The sequence below is a fragment of the Dicentrarchus labrax genome, unplaced genomic scaffold (assembly GCF_905237075.1).
Source record: "Dicentrarchus labrax unplaced genomic scaffold, dlabrax2021, whole genome shotgun sequence".
Taxonomy (NCBI): domain Eukaryota; kingdom Metazoa; phylum Chordata; class Actinopteri; family Moronidae; genus Dicentrarchus; species Dicentrarchus labrax.
The window spans coordinates 25140502-25159988 of NW_026136723.1; the positions used below are offsets into that span (position 1 = coordinate 25140502).

Genomic DNA, 19487 nt, shown 5'->3' on the forward strand with positions numbered 1-19487 from the left:
AGATATCGGCCTACTGTGTTTTCCTACACGTCTTAAAACCACAAAGGCCTCGCGACCAAAAGGACCAGTGTGTAAGATTCAGTGTCATCTAGGGCTGAAGTTGCAGATCCGACTGAATAAAAGCTATAGGAGAAACTATGGTGGCCATGAAATTCTCGATAAACATAAAGGACTGTAGAGCCAGTGGTTTGTCCTTTCTGGGCTGCTGTTGAAACATGGCGGACGAAGAGAAGAAAAAAACTGTTCATTCAAAGTTAACAAAAACACAATTCTAATTTAGAGGTGATTAGACACTTATGAAAACATACTTTGCATTTTATTTTCCACTTCTGCCAGTAGATCTTCCTAAATGTTACACACTGGACCTTTAAGTGTTGAGGTCGAGAAAAGTCTCCTACTTCTTAAGCTAAATAAACAATAAAACATTTTTTGGCTTAGCTGTATAATGCATTGTCACAAAGCTAAAAACAGGGCTGTTTAAGTAGTGTACCTAAAGCTGTCAGACAAATGTAGTATGAGTAAGGCATAATGTATGTATATTTGTGGAGTAGAAGTATAAAGTTGCACAAATTGGGACCTCAAATTTGTACTTTGTAGTTCAGTCCTTAAGTTGCTTATCACAACTTCTATCTACTACATTGAAGCACTCTGAAGAGACTCTAAGATCGTTTATTTAAACAAGGTGTCCCTGGCATGTTTTAGAAATGAGTGCTAATCCATCACTGAAATCTAAATGAAAAAATACTGGTTGGAGTGTGTATGAATTAAATGCAAATAGCATTAAAAGGAATGACACAAAAATAAACCTTTTGATTCACTCTCTCTGTTGAAAAGTCATTTAATTGGAATTATTCATTCATTACAGAAAATGAGAAGCTTTACAAAAGTCTGCGCAGGATGCCAAAAGGTCTTATAATACCGGTATATAAATAATCACTGATTTATTCTTCAGGCAAACAAGGGGGTGTGATCGCTTGTTCATGGCAGTGCCGCGAAGTATCGTTAGAGTCAATGATTACCCAGCTTTGGAAAAACATTAAATGAGATCTGAACTCTTAGACATGAGGCATTCAAGTGATTTCTTTCAAAGCGAAAGCAACAAGTAACGACAGAGACTCTCATGCAGACGAACCAGAATATCTGGTAAAACAAAGTCGTATAACATACTGTGCTCTCTCCTTACAACTTCCTTTATAACCTGAACTTGTACTGTCCAGTGGAATACACACTTCAATGTTTTGATGTCTCCCTTACATCAATGACAAATAAAGGTGAATTGATCAGGTTTCTACTAAAATCTACTAAATCAATCAAACCTCAAACACAACAGAGAAAACGTGTTACCTTTTATACAAGCAAGATATGGTTTATGTTTGGCTTAAAAGCAACTGTAAAATTCACATGTAAGTAATACAACCTATATGTACGAAAGCATAGTAATCAAAACCAGATAATCCTGAAGGATGATTTTAAGGGCCTCATACATACAAATAGACCCATGCTCTCTTCCCAAAGACATGAAGTGATCTGTTAACTGCTATTTCTTTTCATTTGCATGATTTTCTTTCACTCCACCAGACATTTCTGACCTTTCTTACAATATAAAACTAAAATAAGACAAAACAACGCCATCATTTTACAATCAAATCCAATATCATCATGTAAATGAAGCTGTAATTACTTGATTAAAAATATAAATGAATAAATAAAATCATCTGCAGATACATTTTGAGATCAAGTGAACATGAAATGAGATTCTTCTTGTATAAAAGTCTTTTTTAAGTTGCTTTTTTTTGCAGAAGCAACGGCAGTAATATTGACAGTGACAATACTTCTCCTGCCTGAGTCAAGTTAAGGAAAACAATCAACAGGATTTAATTTGGCCTCATGAGCAATCCTGACTCTCAGGTTTCCCAAAACCATTTTACAATTAGGAGAATGTATGATTTCATACTAATTGTAAATAGATGCAAATAGCATATAGCAATATTTAATCCACATAAAATAAATCTCTGGAATGCAAACTTTAATGCCCTTTAGATTGAGACCACGTTTGTTTATTAAACCTATATGCATATTATATCTGAAGTGATGTTAAAGGAGAGCACCAGTGTTATTTGAAAAAAATATCTAATTTCTAATGCATGTCATTTGATTGGTCTTACATTAAAGGTCAGTATGTCCCAGCAAAGATGTCTGAGATAAAAACATGAAGCTATATGTTAAAAATTTTATTTCTTAGCTTTTATTTCCACCTGTGATTGACAGAAATGATTTAAAAAAAACTCTGTACCATGAAATAACAATAAAACACACAATAAAACAAAGTGTGGCTGAGGTTTTCATATTTCATGTATTTATCATATATTTATTATTACAAAATACTAAATGGCAGCACATTGCTTCTACTAATGGAAAACAAGCATTCTTGTTCCCAGTGTGTGTGCTGACTAACAAGAGCTGAAAACACACCACACAATTGACAGCAACCTTTAAAAAAAACACCAGTATTCTCCTTTAACTATCACTCTCAGCTGAAAGCCAGTAATGAAGGGTGATATTAAGAGTCAGGAGGATCATGGGAAACCAGGGACAGACCTCAGCGACAAGGTCAAGATGGATTCAGGAGGCCAGCTGTACAGAAAAGTGCAATTCATATTATTACTATCATTATTAGCTATCACGGCTGCTGTCCCACAAGCAATCTACAGGTCAGCATGCTGCAGTTACACTAACTCTTAGGTATACACTGGGACAGCAGATATAGGCTATAATATCAGAGTACGGAGAAACACGAAGCACATTAGGAGCGAAAAGTTGTCTTTTTGGTGCTAAATGTGATGCTACAAAAAGTTCTCACAATGACATGTATTCAAGCATGATCATTCATTCAAAGGAAGTGTTGATTTTTTTTTTCACCAAATGCACTTGTCTAGTTTGTCATTACGTACATTTGTCCCAAAGTAAACACATCGATTATATGAAAATTATTTCTAAGACGTTTTTCTTTTTTTTTTCTTGTATAAAAAAACATTCTCAGGTGCTGGGAGTGTGACGGTGGGGAGTGGACAGATGTGTGAATACGGAACAATTTCCAAGCAGATAAACGTACATTGGATTTCTGAATCATTCTGAGTGTAAATCAGAGTAGGAGTGCTGCTTAACAAATATCCACCTGATATGGAATTGTGTGTTCTTTAGTCATAGAAAAACGTTCTTACTATATATCAGAGGGAGCTTAAAATGACAAAGGCCATTGGTTTTCAATTATTTTCTCCAATTATCTGTCATGAATCAAAGATAAGACTAAATTCAATCACAGTAAGAACCACTGAAATGCACTGGAGTGAATTAAAATTAATTGATCTCAGTGTCAAAAAGTGCAGTTTACAGCCAGTCCTTCTGATATTTCGCATAAGAGCAAATTTCTATTATTATCAGAGGTATTAGCAAACGGTGACACTGCAGGCATCATTTCATAGTTTTTCATTATATTCTTTGGAATTACAGAGAAAAGTAGATTAACAAAAGAGCGAATCTCCCAGAACTGAAAGAACATTTTATTAAATCTCCCCGTGCCCACACGCGGATCAGCACTTCTGTTCTGAGAAGCTCTGTGATGTGTAATGAAACAGAAAACATCAGATGAGGTTGAATGACAGAAAGTGAAATCCTTTCAGAAAGCCTGCGATTGCTTGAACTTTAGTATTATTATTATTATTATTATTATTATTCCAACATATCTACTCTGCAAAGGCCTGAACTTGTTGAATTTCCATTTATCTCAGTGGATGTAACCTGCTGTGGTGAAATGGGGGTCTAAATCTTTCCACCCCACATCATTAAATAAATATAATGTGTTGATTTTCTTTGCCACTGGTTTGTGGCTATATTTCTGATAGAAATTCCTGGTGTTGGCCGCTTGTAATTACAGCCTGTACAATAGTTGGAAGAAAGGTTTGGTGAAAAGATTTATAACCTTTTATTCAGAAATCTTTTAGAGCTGCTGATAACCTTTTAATGGATGCTAGTAGTTTTCCCCTGCTGTCTTTGTACAAAGCTTGGAGTCAAACTCTGTGGCTACATGGCAGACAAGTGTATTTTCCCCATGTATAATATTATATTTGAGTATTTCTTTAAAGGTTCAGTGTGTAGCATTTAGTGGCATCAAGCACAGACATTGCAGACTGGAAACTGAATACCCCGTCCACTTACACCTCCCTTTCAAGGAGAACCTACGGTGGCCTTGGCGTAATGTAAACTGTAGAAACATGGCGGTGCAACATAGAAGAGGACCTGCTCATCTGTAGATACCCAAATGAACACATAGTTTTGAATATTATAATCCATTTCTGCCAATAGATCCTCCTAAAACAAGGATGCCCAAACGTGCCAACAGGCCAAAACTGAAACTTAATGGTTGTCTACGGGCCAAAAGCAAACAGCTGCTATACTGTATTAGATGGAAACTGGTATTATGATCCCAAGTTCCCTTAATTGACTGACTTCCGCCTGCAGTGCTCAGATTATGAAAAGTAATTCATAATTTAGGGATCTAACATATTTAAAGAGCATTTTAACCTCACTAGCTTTGGCCCGCAGGCCCCACTCTGGGCAGCCCTGCCCTAAATCCCACACACTGGTCCTTTAAATCAGGTGTTTTTTATTCACCACAGCAACATTTTGTGTCAGTGTGTTTTGAATGATCAAAATGATATTAAGTCTTCAGGTTGTTTTTAGAACCAGTCTGTCTTTTGTTCATTTTTAGGCCCAGACCTGAAACGAAGAGTCAAAATTAGAGCCCATGATTAAATACAACAACACTGTTGCTGTATCAGATTCAACCCCAGAGGCGATCACGAAGGAAATTTCGATGAAAGGATTTCACACAGCATCACTGCAACCCAAACATGACATGAGTAAGACTGGAGAGTCTTCCCAGCTGAAGGCATCTCCAGCCCTACTTGTTAGTTTTCTACCTACTGTGGATGTGTGGTTAAAGGATCAACGCACCCTTTTGAAAGTATAAAATCTTGCATAAGCCTTGCAGTAAGAAACATATTAGTATTTTCACACTAAACACATGCAGATCTCATACCTTTATATTTACAAGAGTGAAAAAAGGATGATTAAGAGTGACCGATGTTTTTGGATGGATTTGTTATGTCAGATTCCTCTTTCTGCCCGGTGTATGTTAGTGATGTATCAGTGCCATTATGATTAATATTGCTTTAGATTTAACTGAATATCCTTTGACCATCAATGTGTCATCAGCCCACCTAACGTATCAGAGCTTATTTGAATCAAACTGATATTTATCATACACAGAGTCAGTTTTAGGAGCCTTACTGTTGCCTCTTAGTGTTAATACATATATCTGATTAAGTCAAGAAGTCCCTGCATGTGCAAAAGCACTGCCCTAAAAAACAGCCATACAAAATCAATAATTCAATGACAAGTAAGTGGGGTATTGCACACACTTGTGATTCCTGATTCCTATATCTAACCTCTGCAGTAACGAAAGAATCAATCCAAGCTACATTTTCCTGAATAGGAAGGGATTGTATTTACAGTAGCTGCTACTTCATTTTTTACCCTTTTTAATTACAATGTGAAGCTCTTTCTTGTTTCAAAAGGATCACACGTGTTAAAATTTGTGCTTTTCTTGTGCAGACAACAAACATTTGTGTCTGTCTGACTGCTTTTAGTAACCCTTAGAGGTATAGGTCGTATACATCTTACAGACTGTCCAGGTTGACATAATTTCAGTTACAGCACGAGGTAGCCATGCTGCTAACAGCTGTCAATGGAAACAGTGACATCTAAATGGGATGGTCGGGACAGAAGACCCTTGTTATGGCGAGGATCACTGTGTATTGCAGTAGGTGAAGTATTGTGATTGATGTTGCCATGGATACTGCTCTGATTCCCTAAAGGTGTAAATGTGGGCTCTATGTGTAGTATCACAGACTGTTTGGCCCTGCGGGGGACGGGGGCATGTGTGAAATGTCTGGCTCTCGTTCTGTGAGAAGTCTTTCGGTGTAAATCAGTTTCCTGTGACCTGAATTAGCCCACAGGCTTCTTCCGCAGCAGGGAAAGGGAACTAATTAGTCAAAAAGCAGTTGTTATGGCCGTGAGAGCTTAATTTAATTGACTCTGTTCATGCTTCTTTTTAAATGTGTTCGAACTTGTGCCATGTTACTGCTTGTACTCTCTCATCTGTACTTCTGTGGTCCGTTTCTTGTATTTTCTTGATTTTTTTCTCCCACAAAGTATGTTAATTGGTGTTCAATGTGTAACCAAACCAGCTACCACTGATTTACTCCTTGTGTAAAAAGCAGATCCTTGAAAAACAAAACCTTTTTGTCAATTAGAAGTTATCTCACTACATCTGCACCACATCCTGTGATGCCTTGGAGCTCCTTTTTTAAACTCAAGCAAGGTAAGAGCTCTTTCCAGTAAACAAATCAACAATATGAACTATCAGTTACTGGGGTGTGAATGCCCTTGAGTCAGTTAGAGACGTAAGGTGGTCACAGAGTAGCTGAATGTACATTTTAACTGAAATATCTGTAAACCTATGACCTTCCTTATGTCGATGGTTAAGTGGATGTTGAGCGAGACACCTTTGTAATACTGCTAATGGTTATTGTCAATAGTAGCATCGATGTCACTGAACTGTATGGTGGGTTTAGATTCATAGACCACAAGCAGGACCATTAATGTCCTCTTCTTATTCATTTCCTATTATTCACGGACTAAAAGGAATCATGTCTTCATGCGCTGAAGGTCTAATACTGTTGGTTGCTCTGTACCCCCCCCCTTCACACACTCACACACACACACCTCTCATGATCATTGTTATTCAGTCTCATTTCGTTGAGGCTGTAGGCTGCGTCGTTATCACACTGATCCAATTGCGTCTTTCCAGTCACTTCATTTTGGCAAACAACTGGGCTACAATAATCAGAGCTCTGTCCCTTGGATGGGGGGCTGAGATGAAAACAGTAGGCTTTAAATCATGCAAGTCATTTATCTGTTCCCCCGAATAGTACCCTATTCCATCTCTGTCGTCTCTTTTATCACCACTCGTCACTCTATGGTGTCCGTGAATTGGTCTTTCCATGAAGAGGCCAAAAATCCAATTATGTTCTCGGGAGCCGTTCCAAAATTCCCAGATGTGTTGCACAGTATTTTTTGAATTTTATTTTGCTCTGACAGGGCTTGTGACAACTCCGCTGAGGCTCTGGCCTTCGTCATTAGCGTGAGTGAGATGAGGTGGGCGTATTGACGGGTTCCTCTAGACCATGCCTTAAAATGTGGTAGATTTGACACCCAATATATGAGAGAAAGTAAAACAACCACCGGCACTCGCAGAGGGGAGGTGGTATTCAATCTTCAGAGCTTGTTTCAGTTTGCAGGTTTTTTAGAAAGAATGCATTGAGGAGGTTTTTGTCGTGGATGGCGGTGAATGATTGCTGAGACAAGCACTTCTGTCTGAGAGGCGGAGACGCTTTCTGACATACTTGTACTGTTAATAATAGAGTCTATGTGTGGGTGGGATGAAACGCAGTCATCGCAGTGTTTGTGTCTGAGTGTCTGATGCCGTGAGAGCAGACAAAAGTGCTGTCAGAGGAAACAAATTGAGGTTCCCCTCAATACAGGAGGAGCTCTTCTGTTACTGTTAGTAGCCTTGCTCTTAGAAAATAATGTCTGACTCCTTGAAATGTACTGACTCTACCTGTCAAACTGTCAAAATCCTGTAATTTTTTTTGACAACCCTTTGACGTGAGCTAAAACTATTTGATACCATTTAGGTGTTTTCCTAAAGGTGCTGAGAGTGTTTTACCCTTTTCTCATCAACATAACTTCTTTTTGAGCCGGTGCTTCTACCCACTGAAGCTTGCATGCAGTCAGTCTAGTCTAACATCAGCATTTTCTTGTTGATTTGAACTATGATATCTACTTTAATGTTTAATTTAAATGCATGCATTTCCATATGCACAGAATTGCTTTGTTCTTCTTTTCATAGAGCTTAGGGTTACTCTTTTGCATCTCATTTAGTGCATTGAATATTGTATTGTGCATTTTGTGCAACTGCCTTTTTATTCTTTTCGTTCAGGGTAAAATGACATCAAGATCCAAGCATGAATATTTTTTTCTGTGATATTTTAAATGCAGTGATCAAGGACTTGGTGGTGTTTGGATATGATAGGGTTCCTGGAAACACAGGGCCAATGTAAGGACCATGAGCTAAAAAAAAAAAATACACACTGGTGCATCCTCTCAGGTGCTCTGAGCCGATTCCTCCTTCTGCCCAACTTCTCCGACGTCAGCCCCTCCTTCTGTCTTGGCTGAATCCGACCCAGTGGTGCCCCTGGAGGCTGCTCCCGGCGATTCAGCACCGCACAGACTACCATCGGGGGTGGCAGCTGCAAATGAGCGAGGATTGGAGGCGGGGCTGGCACTCAGGACGGAGTCAGGGGTCCGGCTGGCACTGAAGTCGCAGTGGGGGGCCAAAGTGGTCTCCAGGCTCTCTGAGTGAATTCCTTCGGTCACAGCTGTAGGAGAGACGGCATTCAGGAGTGGCTTGTGGGAGGCGTAGGTCATCGCACCGTCAGTGTCACTGTCCAGTGGGAGGGCAGAGTTGGTAAACTCCACTCCAGAGTCGCTCATCTCAAGGAAGTTGTCTGAGGTCAGAGCTTGGTAGCGGCCCGGTTTGGACACCTCGAGGCCCTACAGAGAAAGCGTGAGGAAAAGGGATGAGGAAAGGAGATGAGAGGGGAATATGACATTATGAATCAAGGACCAGAGGAAAGAAATGACAAAAAAGAAGAAAAAAGCATAAAGAAGACCATAATAAACCAAACAAGTAGAAAAAAGAGAAACCAGGAAAAGAACAAAAAAAGAAGTGGGGTATAAGACACAAGAAGAGAGGGGGATGGGGTGGGATGAGTACAAATCGGAATCCCCCAGCAGAGATGGAGGAGGTAGGTGGCGTAGGATGGAGCAAGGGAAGAAAAGGGAAGTGGTAAAAAATTGAGGTCAGTGAAAAAGCAATGTGAATAATTCATGAACATGTTTTTACAACCATATTTATAGATTTACCTTCCACTACAATGCAGCCACCACTACTTAGTTTCATTGTTAGACGTTCAATAATCTGCAGGAATGTATTTGTTGAAATAAAATACATTTGATTTTTACGATTGATTTTCAGATATAGACTTGAAAATGTAGGTTTAGCAATGAGAGGCTACACCTGCCTTCTCTATTAAATATGAAGACTATATTTCATTATTTAGACAGAGTGCATGTTACAGTAGCATGAAGCTTTCCTGTGAAAGTCTAGCAGTTGTTGCAGTGATTGTTCCTGAGGTTAATAGCTAGTCTGAGAACTATTTGTTCAGCCTGATGTCACACATGTGAGCATTGAGTTGGTGTTTCACATGGTAATAGACATCAAGACATCTACATTAAAACTGGGCTACATTTGACTGAAAAGTGAAAGTTTATATTTGTCTTGGTATATAACAAATAATATAATAATATTTCTTCTGTTTTTTTACATTTGAATCAACAAATCTGGGAAAGCTACTGTAGTTTTATTCTGATCTTCCATGTTAGACAGCATTAAATGATGCCCGCAGAAGCTCTAATCAAACAACTCAAAGAACTCCCTGACCGCTTTACTTTTTTTACTCTTTACTTCACTTTCACAAAAGGTCCTTTCTGTAAACTTTAAACTAATCTGTTCCACTGCTGAGTGTAGTGTGTAAGGTTGATTGCCTTTTAATTACACTTGGCATTGAGGTGACATTATATAGCAGGTAGTTTCTGCCAAGCAATCTAAAACACAAGGACTAATCTCTCTCTTTCTTTTATCGATATACCACTTTGAAACTTCCCTGAAAGTACAAAGGTGTTTTGTAACCAGGTTTTAGACATTACTCAGCAGCAGCAGCTCCTTCTCACAATCAATCAAGGCCTCAGTCACAGGTATTATCGCTGTGATGATTATTGTATCTTATCAGAATAGTCAGAAAACACTTGTTTTGTTGACCTATTAGCCTGATTTCCACTCCAAGAGCAAACAATCTTGTACAGTGATGAATAGTTAGAGTTGAATGATGTGTGTCGATGAATTGCTGCTTTTCAGAAACCGTCTGCAGAACCAACGTGGCATCTTGATAATTATATATATATATATTATCAGATACTTGTTACAGTGTGTTTATAATACTGTATAATATTTCAATGTGATCCTATTTGCCTCTGTGTGTTCCACCACTGACCTTGATTGTGACCTCTGTGCTCTCCGAGGTTTTATCATCACACACAGACTGCATCAGAGATTCCTCAGCGAACCTGGTGTAAGCCTCATGGACCACCTGCAGACCCATACACACACAAACACACACAAACACACACACAGGGGGCATGTCAAACTACAGCCACAACAATGTAATGTCCCAGCAGCTGAGCTTTTGCACACTAGTCATCAAAAATAGATATAACACTGCTAGAGAGGACATAAACACACACTTACACACACACACACACACACACACACACACACACACACACACACACACACACACACACAGGGCACACAAAAAGCTCTCAAATACACATATAAGATATTGAAGAGGAAGCTTCTGTGACATGACTGAGAGACAGGCTGCTTTATTTGTCTTTATGATGCGACTGGAGGTTGAGAGAGAACAGAGCCAAATGGGCTGTAATCTTTCAGAAACGTCGGTTCCACTGAACTGCAAGAAAGACGGCATGAAAGAAGGTAAAAGATAGATGGAGGCAAGATGCACTCGGTTGTTGAATGTTGAAAAAGAAGTAGGAGTGACGAGAAAAAGTGGTTGAGAGAATGAGGGCGAGAGATAAAGTGAGGTAGCTGAGAGAGACGGAGGGTGTTTAATACCTGAAACTGCCCTTTAGTCAGCTTAGTGTCAGCTTAGCCAAGTTATGAAAACACACTGTGGACACCAAATCGTGTGTGTCCTTGTTGGTAGATCATTCTGTCTGGTGCTCAATGCTAACACTTAAGCATACCATGTTAAGTGACATCCACCATTTAGCTTTACCCGGTCAGGGGCCTCAAGCCAAACCCAGCTGACATTCACGCCAGTCAATCACATGCAAACATGGAAACACCTTCTTGTTGTGATGTGACTGTGCTATCCACTGCAACTGCCAATGTTCAGTGATGTAAACTACCAGATTTATCTTTAAAAAATGGGGAAAAAATTCAGCTCTATAAGTTGAATTGTAAGCTGTTTTTAAAGTCATAGTATGGAACTAAATCTTGCAGTTTTTGGAGACTTATCACTATAATATAATCTGTAAAAATAATGTGCTTTTTTTGTGATGTGTAATGGGTAAATGATGACATGAACATATGATTTGTTCCTAGAAATAGTAATCAGCTTTAGTGGGTTTATGATATAGAATTTTTTTTTTAAATCCATCTATCAGAACAAAAAACAGCCATTAAAGGCTTGCTGCTTACATAATGTCCATACAAAATACTGTACGTGCTGTTGACTCAAACCTTTAAGACGTCTTTTGAATAAAAACAACATGTGTTAGCAGGAAGCACCACAGTGAATCATCTTGAGATGGCAACGAGGGAGAGAAAGTACAAAAAAGATGAGAAAGAAAGAAGCTAAGTGAGAGGAATAGAGGGTGGCAAGAGAAGCAAGAGCGAAGAGTAATTGATACAGAGTGTATGTAAGATAAAAGCGAGACACAAGAGACTGAAGTGGAAGGAGAGGAAAGAAAAGTAAGAAAGAAAGGCAGACAGATGATAAAGATATACAGGGGAGAGAGGCAGGGAGAGCAATGGAGAGGTGGAAGTAAGATAGATGACTTGGAGACAGAGAGAGCGGAGAGAGAGAAGGAGTCAGGTGGTTTGATTGATTTGAGTTTCATGTCGGTCTCTTGGGTTAAGTCCCGAAAGGTCGCTGACATCCTCTCACACATGTTTGTGTTCTCAGATCTGTGAGGAAATCCATAACATGTCAGAGCGACCGACATCAAGGGCAACTGCTGTCATCTCAACCTCCGCCGTCAACACACAAACACACATCATAGGTTCCCGTACACACATGGAAATCTAAAGGCACATTATGAGCATCTGCACACACACATATCGTCATATACACGAAACACACAAGGATACACAAACACACACCCAAACAGCAGCTGTACACACAGACACATACAGTGAGTGAGAGATATACAGAGGAGTATGACTGCTGATTTAACATTTATCGTTTACTCGTCAGTAGTGTTTAAAAAATGTATATGTAGTGTATATTTGTATTTATTTATAGTGACTGCTGATTGAGCATAAATATTTATTAAATGTAATCTTATTTTAATGTTATTTTCAACTTAATGTCGGTAAAACCAATTATCTTGACATTGAATATAAACTAGATTTAATAATACCAGGTAGGCACTATTTATTAGCCAATACGGTAGTAATAGTGGAGTAGTGACAGAAAGGTCTGTTTGGTGCAAAGAGGGAGCAAATAACTTGTCAACAAACAACATTTCCATGCCAACGATAAAGCGCTATGGATGGCAATGGTGATCTGAATGAAATTTTATAGACATTTATGGTGCTCCGAAGATTAATTCTACAGCGTACTGATCCCCTGACTTTTGTCTCTAGTTCCACCTATAGCTCAAAGTTTTCACTTATCCAGTGAAATATCATAAACATCATCCCAGAAGTCCCAACAAATGTCTACAACTATAAAAATCGACCCCGACATTCATGTTCCAGATTGTTGATTCAATAACTCCTTTTCTAGCACCATCATCACATTAAAAGGTTAACCTTAGAACCTATCCTTAGTGTATAGTGCCAATTAACAAATGTTAAATTAAGATGACGAACATCCACGTTGTCATTGTGAGCATGTTAGCGTGTTGACATTATCATTTAGCCGTATGGTTGTGGAGCCTTTTTACCTTCTGAACACAAACTGGTGACTAGAAATATAAAAATAAATGTCTAAGTAAATCCAAACGTATGACCACGGTTCATTAAACTTAGACTTCACTTATATAAATGAAGCAACTAATAACATGAAGAATTGTGATTAGTAAGTGATGGTTGAGTAAAAAGTAAGTGATGGTGTCTTTGGTGACTTAAAATTTAGGAATAAATGTAAAAACAGCACGCCATAGAGGGAATGTCTCAGCGTCATGTCACATGTTAATCTATTGCTTTCTATCACTTGAAAACTACAATATGAACACATCTAACAACTAATAACATAACACAGAAACTGGACAAACACAGACAGACACACACAAAAAAATACAACAACACACCCACAGATGTTCTGGGCAAGTAGTAGATTACACAGTGACAGTTCTCTGGGAAACAGCTAAAAATAAATCTACTGTATGTCTAAGGATTAATAAAGCCTACAGGTTAATCACTACTGCCCTTAACACATAAACTACTACACAAAACCAGCACAGATACCCACACATACACATCGGATATTTACCTTGTAATTCCCCCCACACGATAAAACAACACGGAAGTAAGAAATATGTGCATGTGTGTGCGCTTAGCTAGTTAAAACCAGCACGTAAGGTAAAATACAGCAGTGAAGCTGCATGTCCACAGTTATCATAACTGGATTGTTTATGAGTAACTGCAGGGCTTGATCTGTTTATCAGCGGAGAGAAAAAGAAAAAGAGAGAAACGTGGAAGGACAGTGACAAAGACAAAGCACTTGGCACAAATGTTAAGTCACAAACCCCGGAAAGAAAAAGTCCCAAATGACATTAGTGTGACTTTCTCTAATATCATTGCTCAGCTGCAGTTACACACACCAATACAGAGGAGATATAAACCATGTCAACAGGTCATTTAGTCTCTATACTTAAGGTTAAAATCTTATTTTCTTAAAGTAAGTGAAAAGAACTGGTCTCCTTTCTCTTCTTTCACAAACTGGAATGGAGCCCAGTAGAAACAGCTCTCCCCTTCAGCTGAGATTTTCACTTTTTTTTAAGAAACATAAGGTTTTAAGAGTAAATATTGGATTAAATTACTTGTTAAAATGGACTTTGTTTGCAGTGAGCACCCCGACCTGGTTCAAAACTGTATCTAAAATCCTGGAAGACAGATTCCACTCTTGGCCGAGCTTGTCAAGTCAAGAGTTTTAGAATTAAGCACTGACATATAACTGGCCTCCTATGCCCTTTACCTAAGCTTAAACATTAGTACTGATCTTAATGTCTATCCTTCATTAAGAAACAAGAGGAGTAATTCCCAAAAATATTCTTTTTTTTTCTTAGTGGACCATGCTGGTGTGTTTGCATGTTTTGCCCATTCACAACTACATTAATGCCAATCGTCAAGTATAACATTTTAAGATTGATTCCCTGTGTTCATTGGTTTATATTCTTATAGTTTTAACATGATATCTAGTTCATTAAATCATTTTGAGCTATCCGACCCTCTGCCGCATGACACAAAAATAATTGAATTAAGTTATAGTCTACCTAAAAGGGTTGCTTGTGCATAGCTCAGTCTTTTGAACATTGAAAAGTCTGTAAGGATCACGGAGACAGCTTGTTCCAAGTTGTGGTGCCAGATCCACTTCAGGTAATTCATTGACTTTTTGTCAAATTAGGTCTTCCATCAATTTCTGCTTGTTCGTTAAGATTGATGGCAGTTTCTCCTCAGTGTCCAGGATTTATTTTGTGTACTGGTGCTCAATTTTTTTTTTATTGATTTTCATCATACAAAAGCAGCACACTTTACAAAATACTGAACACACATTTCAGAAACTGTCACCAATAATCTTGTCACACAACGGCGAGTTGATCGAGGAACTTATTTGCCCAAAAAAAAAAGCAGTACATTTCTCTAGACACCAATATAAAGAAGGAAAAGCAGAAAAAAAGAGGCCAGAACACAATTCTCTCACCAAGAAGAGGCTCCATTTGAGGCTCCTTAAAGTAAGAGGGAGAAACGCAACGCACAGGCAACAGCGTTAGCTGGGCCACCAATCAGAGACATCCAGCTGTTAGTATAAATGCCTCATTTCCACAGTGGTAATTTGAATTAACTCAACACAAACTGAAAACAGACACACATCATAAAAAGATGAACTGGAAAAACATTTATCATTTCAAGTACCTCATTCCTGGGACTCTTAACTATTAAAAAATAAATACAAACATACACACATTATCACTCAACCCTTAATGAGGTATATAGTTGGATGGAGGTAAAATTCTCTAAATAAATTAGCTTATATCTAGACCAACACTTATCCTACAGTTCAGCGTGTTGTTGTGTGTTGCAATTTGCTGAATGGAGAAGCAAACTTTAAAAAGACAACTCTGAGAATAAGGATCTAACAGCATCGCAAATACCCTGAAAATACTCTGAAAATATCCTGTAAATACCCGAGTTGTCCGTAATGCGATAGGTGTCCTAAAATATGTATTTAAGACAATGTAGCAAATACACATTAACACATATACTGTGACAGAAAAGAGAGGAAACAGACAAATGACAAACATCACACACAATACTACATTAATCATATAGTGTAGTAACAGTATAATTATCAAGTCTCAATTTGTGCTCCAAGAGAGCTTTTGATATGTAATTTTTAAAAGCATTTATAATTCCCTATCTGAAAACAACTGAACTCAAATGGAGCGTTACAGTTCCAGGTTAGTAATATGACATTTTGCATCATCTAATAGTCTCTGCAAAGCAATCATTCTCTGAGGCTGTGAGTCATCTGTCTGCAGCAGCTTTTTAATTACTCTATAAATTAATCAGTTTAAAAGATCATTTAGTGGGGATGCTGGTTGGAGAAGGAGGGGTTAACTGTCACTAATTTAAAAAGATCCAATAATTTAGTCAATCGACCATTTGGAAAAGCAATAAAAAGTTCTGATTATTAGTTTTGCAAAACTCTAATGAAGATAATTAAATTTGTTTTTTCAATTTGCCACCTTCTTTAAAAATATGATAGCATGATTAAAGCAGAATTGTATCAATGCTGAATTTTGATTATGTTTGCTTTATTACTAAATCTATACATAAAAGATTAATATAATCTAAAAAGAATAAACAACAGTATTCAGCATTTGTTTTTTATCATATTATTGATCTGGACAGCTCTCTAATATGTGTTTGGACTACAATCAGTCTGATGTTTAGATGTTTTCTATATGGTGAGTCATCTGTTTGTAATGGGTTTTTAATTAGTCCATAAATTCAGTTGGTTAACAAATCGCCGACTAGGGATATTGAGTTTAGGGTTGTGGTGTCAGAGGGGTTAACTGTCAGCTCCTCTAAATCATCCAGTCAGTCAGTTAATCAGCCAGTATTGAGCAGGTGAATAGAGGGAGAGCAACGATTGTAAAGCCAATTGAAAAACAATCAGTGTTTTTTATTTAATTCCATTTTTGCTCCTTTGGGCTCAGCATGACCTTCGAGGGGCCTCACAATAAATTCTTAATTGACGAGTTTTATTCCAACTTGACATTTTAGGAAAAAGAAACATGGTAATGACTTCGCCACAAAGGGCTTTTTTGGAGTAAATCAACCATTTCAGAAAAGAAAAAAAATAGCTAAACACTGATTGATAACTCAAAATTACAATAACTCGTGAATAATTATGCAAACTAATACCATGATGACAGAGGGTTCTCTATATCCTAGAAACACTCAGTGGTCAAAAATCAAGCAAAAATGAATAAAAAGTCAGCTATGTAATCATTGGGTACAAAAATATCTACTGCAAAAATCTCATTATCGTGTGCGATTGCACACTTTACTGCCAGACTCGAGACTGTACTTTGTGCTTGCACTTCATTAAAAATGTAAAATGTGACATTTTAGGATGTCATAATGTGAGAATGCTTCCAGTAGCTCAAAGCTTCCACACTTGTGGACTTTGTTTTCAGACTCAAGTCTCCAACATATAGTTAATTATTAAGCAATGGGAGCCAATTTGCAGGCAACAGTGTATTCAGTCTGAATCTTTGAACTGAATTTGTGGTGGTTTACTTTTAAATCAAATATTATGAATTCCTTCTGTTCTTCAGCATTTACATTACTTTTGGGGAATTTATTTGCTGCTCCTAGTCACTGTTTACACTGACCTACGCAGGAGGTTTACCCAACATATTTAGATCACTGACAATAGCATCTAATAATGATAAGTTCTCAAAAAGCAGATGTGACTGCCATACTTGTGTCTTTGGTCTTAGTCCCTGTTTACACCAGGCATTAATATGCATCTTGGGCGATCCGAAGTAGAGCCAATACAAAGCCAACACGTTGAGTAACAAAAAGTGCAGTTCCTCGAACAGCCACTCGAGGCTGACTACAGGAGTGAGTCAATACAGCCAAAATAAGCAGCCTGGTTTTGGTCTCCATAGCTAAAGTCCCCGTTCAACTGTACAGGGGGTGATTTTTTATACAACTCACTTTTAATTAAGGCTTACATTTATGCATAATTAAGGACATGGCTGCTTTGAGTGATAGGTGGGTGCTTTCACAGGCGTTTGTTTTCACTAACCAGGTTTCAATTAGCCCGCCTCAGCTCCACCCACGCTCCACGTCTTTGCCCATTTTTGGATTAGTCAGAGTCAGGACTGCCAAGATGGGGACGGCCAGAGCCAACCACTCTGATACATTCTCATACAGTCCCAACAGCCTCTAAAACAACAAGAAGAAACTGCAACAAAGGGCAAAATGGATTCTCATGGATGGCGAACCGGAGAGTAACCAGTAGTAAATAGAAACTGGATGATTTAGTGAGATCCGACCCAAGACGCATGTTAATCACAGGTGTAAACAGGGCTTAAGCGTGAGAGAAGAGAGCAGTAATTTTTCCTCAGGCACGTTGATGTCTATTTGGCTGTAAACACGTGTGCCAGGTCCAGCACTGCAGGGGAGGAACTTTACCAGCTGACCATCCTGACTCCCACAGCAGGAACAGAACCCTCCTCTGCCTTCTAATCCTCTGCCAGCCAACACACACACACACCCACACACACCTAACTCTGTGACCCTACTATATTCCTCCATCACGAGAAATGAAGAATAATGATCATGCACTATAGGTGGGTGTTACCTGTCTGAAAGCCTCGCCGTCTCCCTTGCCAGCCTGCTGAGCAATGAGCATCAGCTTCTTGCTCTTCTCATTCCTCTTATGCATTTTATAGAGACAGGACAGCAGGCACACCAGCAGCATGAAGGCGATCAGGCCCACCAGGGAGAGGATGGCTACAGTCAGCGGAGGCAGCTTATAGGCTGAGAGGGAGACAAGAAGAGGGAAGACAACAAAAACAGCCACAGAGAAAATGAATAAGTCTTCTGTGACTGCAGAATTGTTGCCTCAATCTGGTGTTGCCATGTAGCTACTCATCCTTTATCTCTGTTTCTGGTTCAAAATGAATCTTGTTTTAATTAGCATGTTAACTTATAACGGTTGTTATCTAGTTAGAGATTACATTTCTTACCCTGTACCAGCTTAAGATATGGAGATGAAAGGTTATCAGTTACAGCATGGCAATCTCATATTTGAATGAAGTCACTGTTATCATGTGAATCACTCATGCATGTGTATTAGCAGCAGGAAGCTGATCATTTAAAATGTTGAGCTTGTGAGTATTTCAGTCAGGCATTTCAATTTCTTCAATATTTCAAGGTTTTGAATTCTTGCATTAGTCTTTTTTTTTCCCCCACGGCACATAAATGCCACACATCCCTAAACTGTGTAACTGATATCATACCACAGTTTCATTATTTACATTTATGGCTAACCTTCAACACAAAAAAGTTCTGTTGCAAAGTTAAAATCACTCCATAACATATAAGAAACCAATATACTGTAATATTGCTCCATCTCGGGGGATGGAGGGGGGGAACTCCATTGATTTTACACATTAAAGTCTGTTTACAGGTCTTGGGGAGTCCTACTGCATATGTGAAAATGTATAAAGGCTTTTGTGGCTCCAGAGGGAGCTGCGTGAAGGGTGATCAATATTCTCAGCGCCGGTTTTAACACTACATGTTTTTAAATTTAAAAGATCTGGGGGTGTGGAGTTAAAAAGAAGTGAGCCAAGCAGACCTCTGTAACCCGCTGCTCATCTCTGCCTGAGGCTACATTAGCTGTGACTAGCATAACCCACAATCTCCCACAGAACTGTCAGTGTTGCATTGTGGGAAATGAAGGGGCCGGGTTTTGACAAGGAAGAAAAATGTGTGTAATGAAAAAGACGATAACTCTGCTTCCACATTGATTTTGATTCTTTTTTTAAACTGTCCGTCATGAGTCAGACAATGATACAGGAGGGCAATGCTAAATCAGTGGATAACTCTTTTAAAAGATGTTTCTGATCTGGTTCACTGACACTTGTGATCTCATTTGCTTCAGAAAGGCTCTGAACTTTTGCACATAAGCTTT

General features: G+C 38.5%; 1 protein-coding gene across 1 annotated transcript in view; it reads right to left on the reverse strand.

Annotated features, from left to right (window-relative positions):
* Positions 1 to 820: 820 nt before the first annotated feature.
* LOC127358218 (uncharacterized) overlaps positions 821 to 19487 on the reverse strand; it is a 28785-nt gene continuing 10118 nt past the window's right edge. The window contains exons 8-10 of the mRNA XM_051391170.1: positions 18153 to 18331; positions 10296 to 10391; positions 821 to 8736 (exon numbers count right to left, since the gene is read on the reverse strand). Of these exons, the coding sequence (XP_051247130.1) occupies positions 8287 to 8736; positions 10296 to 10391; positions 18153 to 18331 (725 nt within the window). The 3' untranslated portion in view covers positions 821 to 8286. The remainder of the gene's footprint in view (positions 8737 to 10295; positions 10392 to 18152; positions 18332 to 19487) is intronic.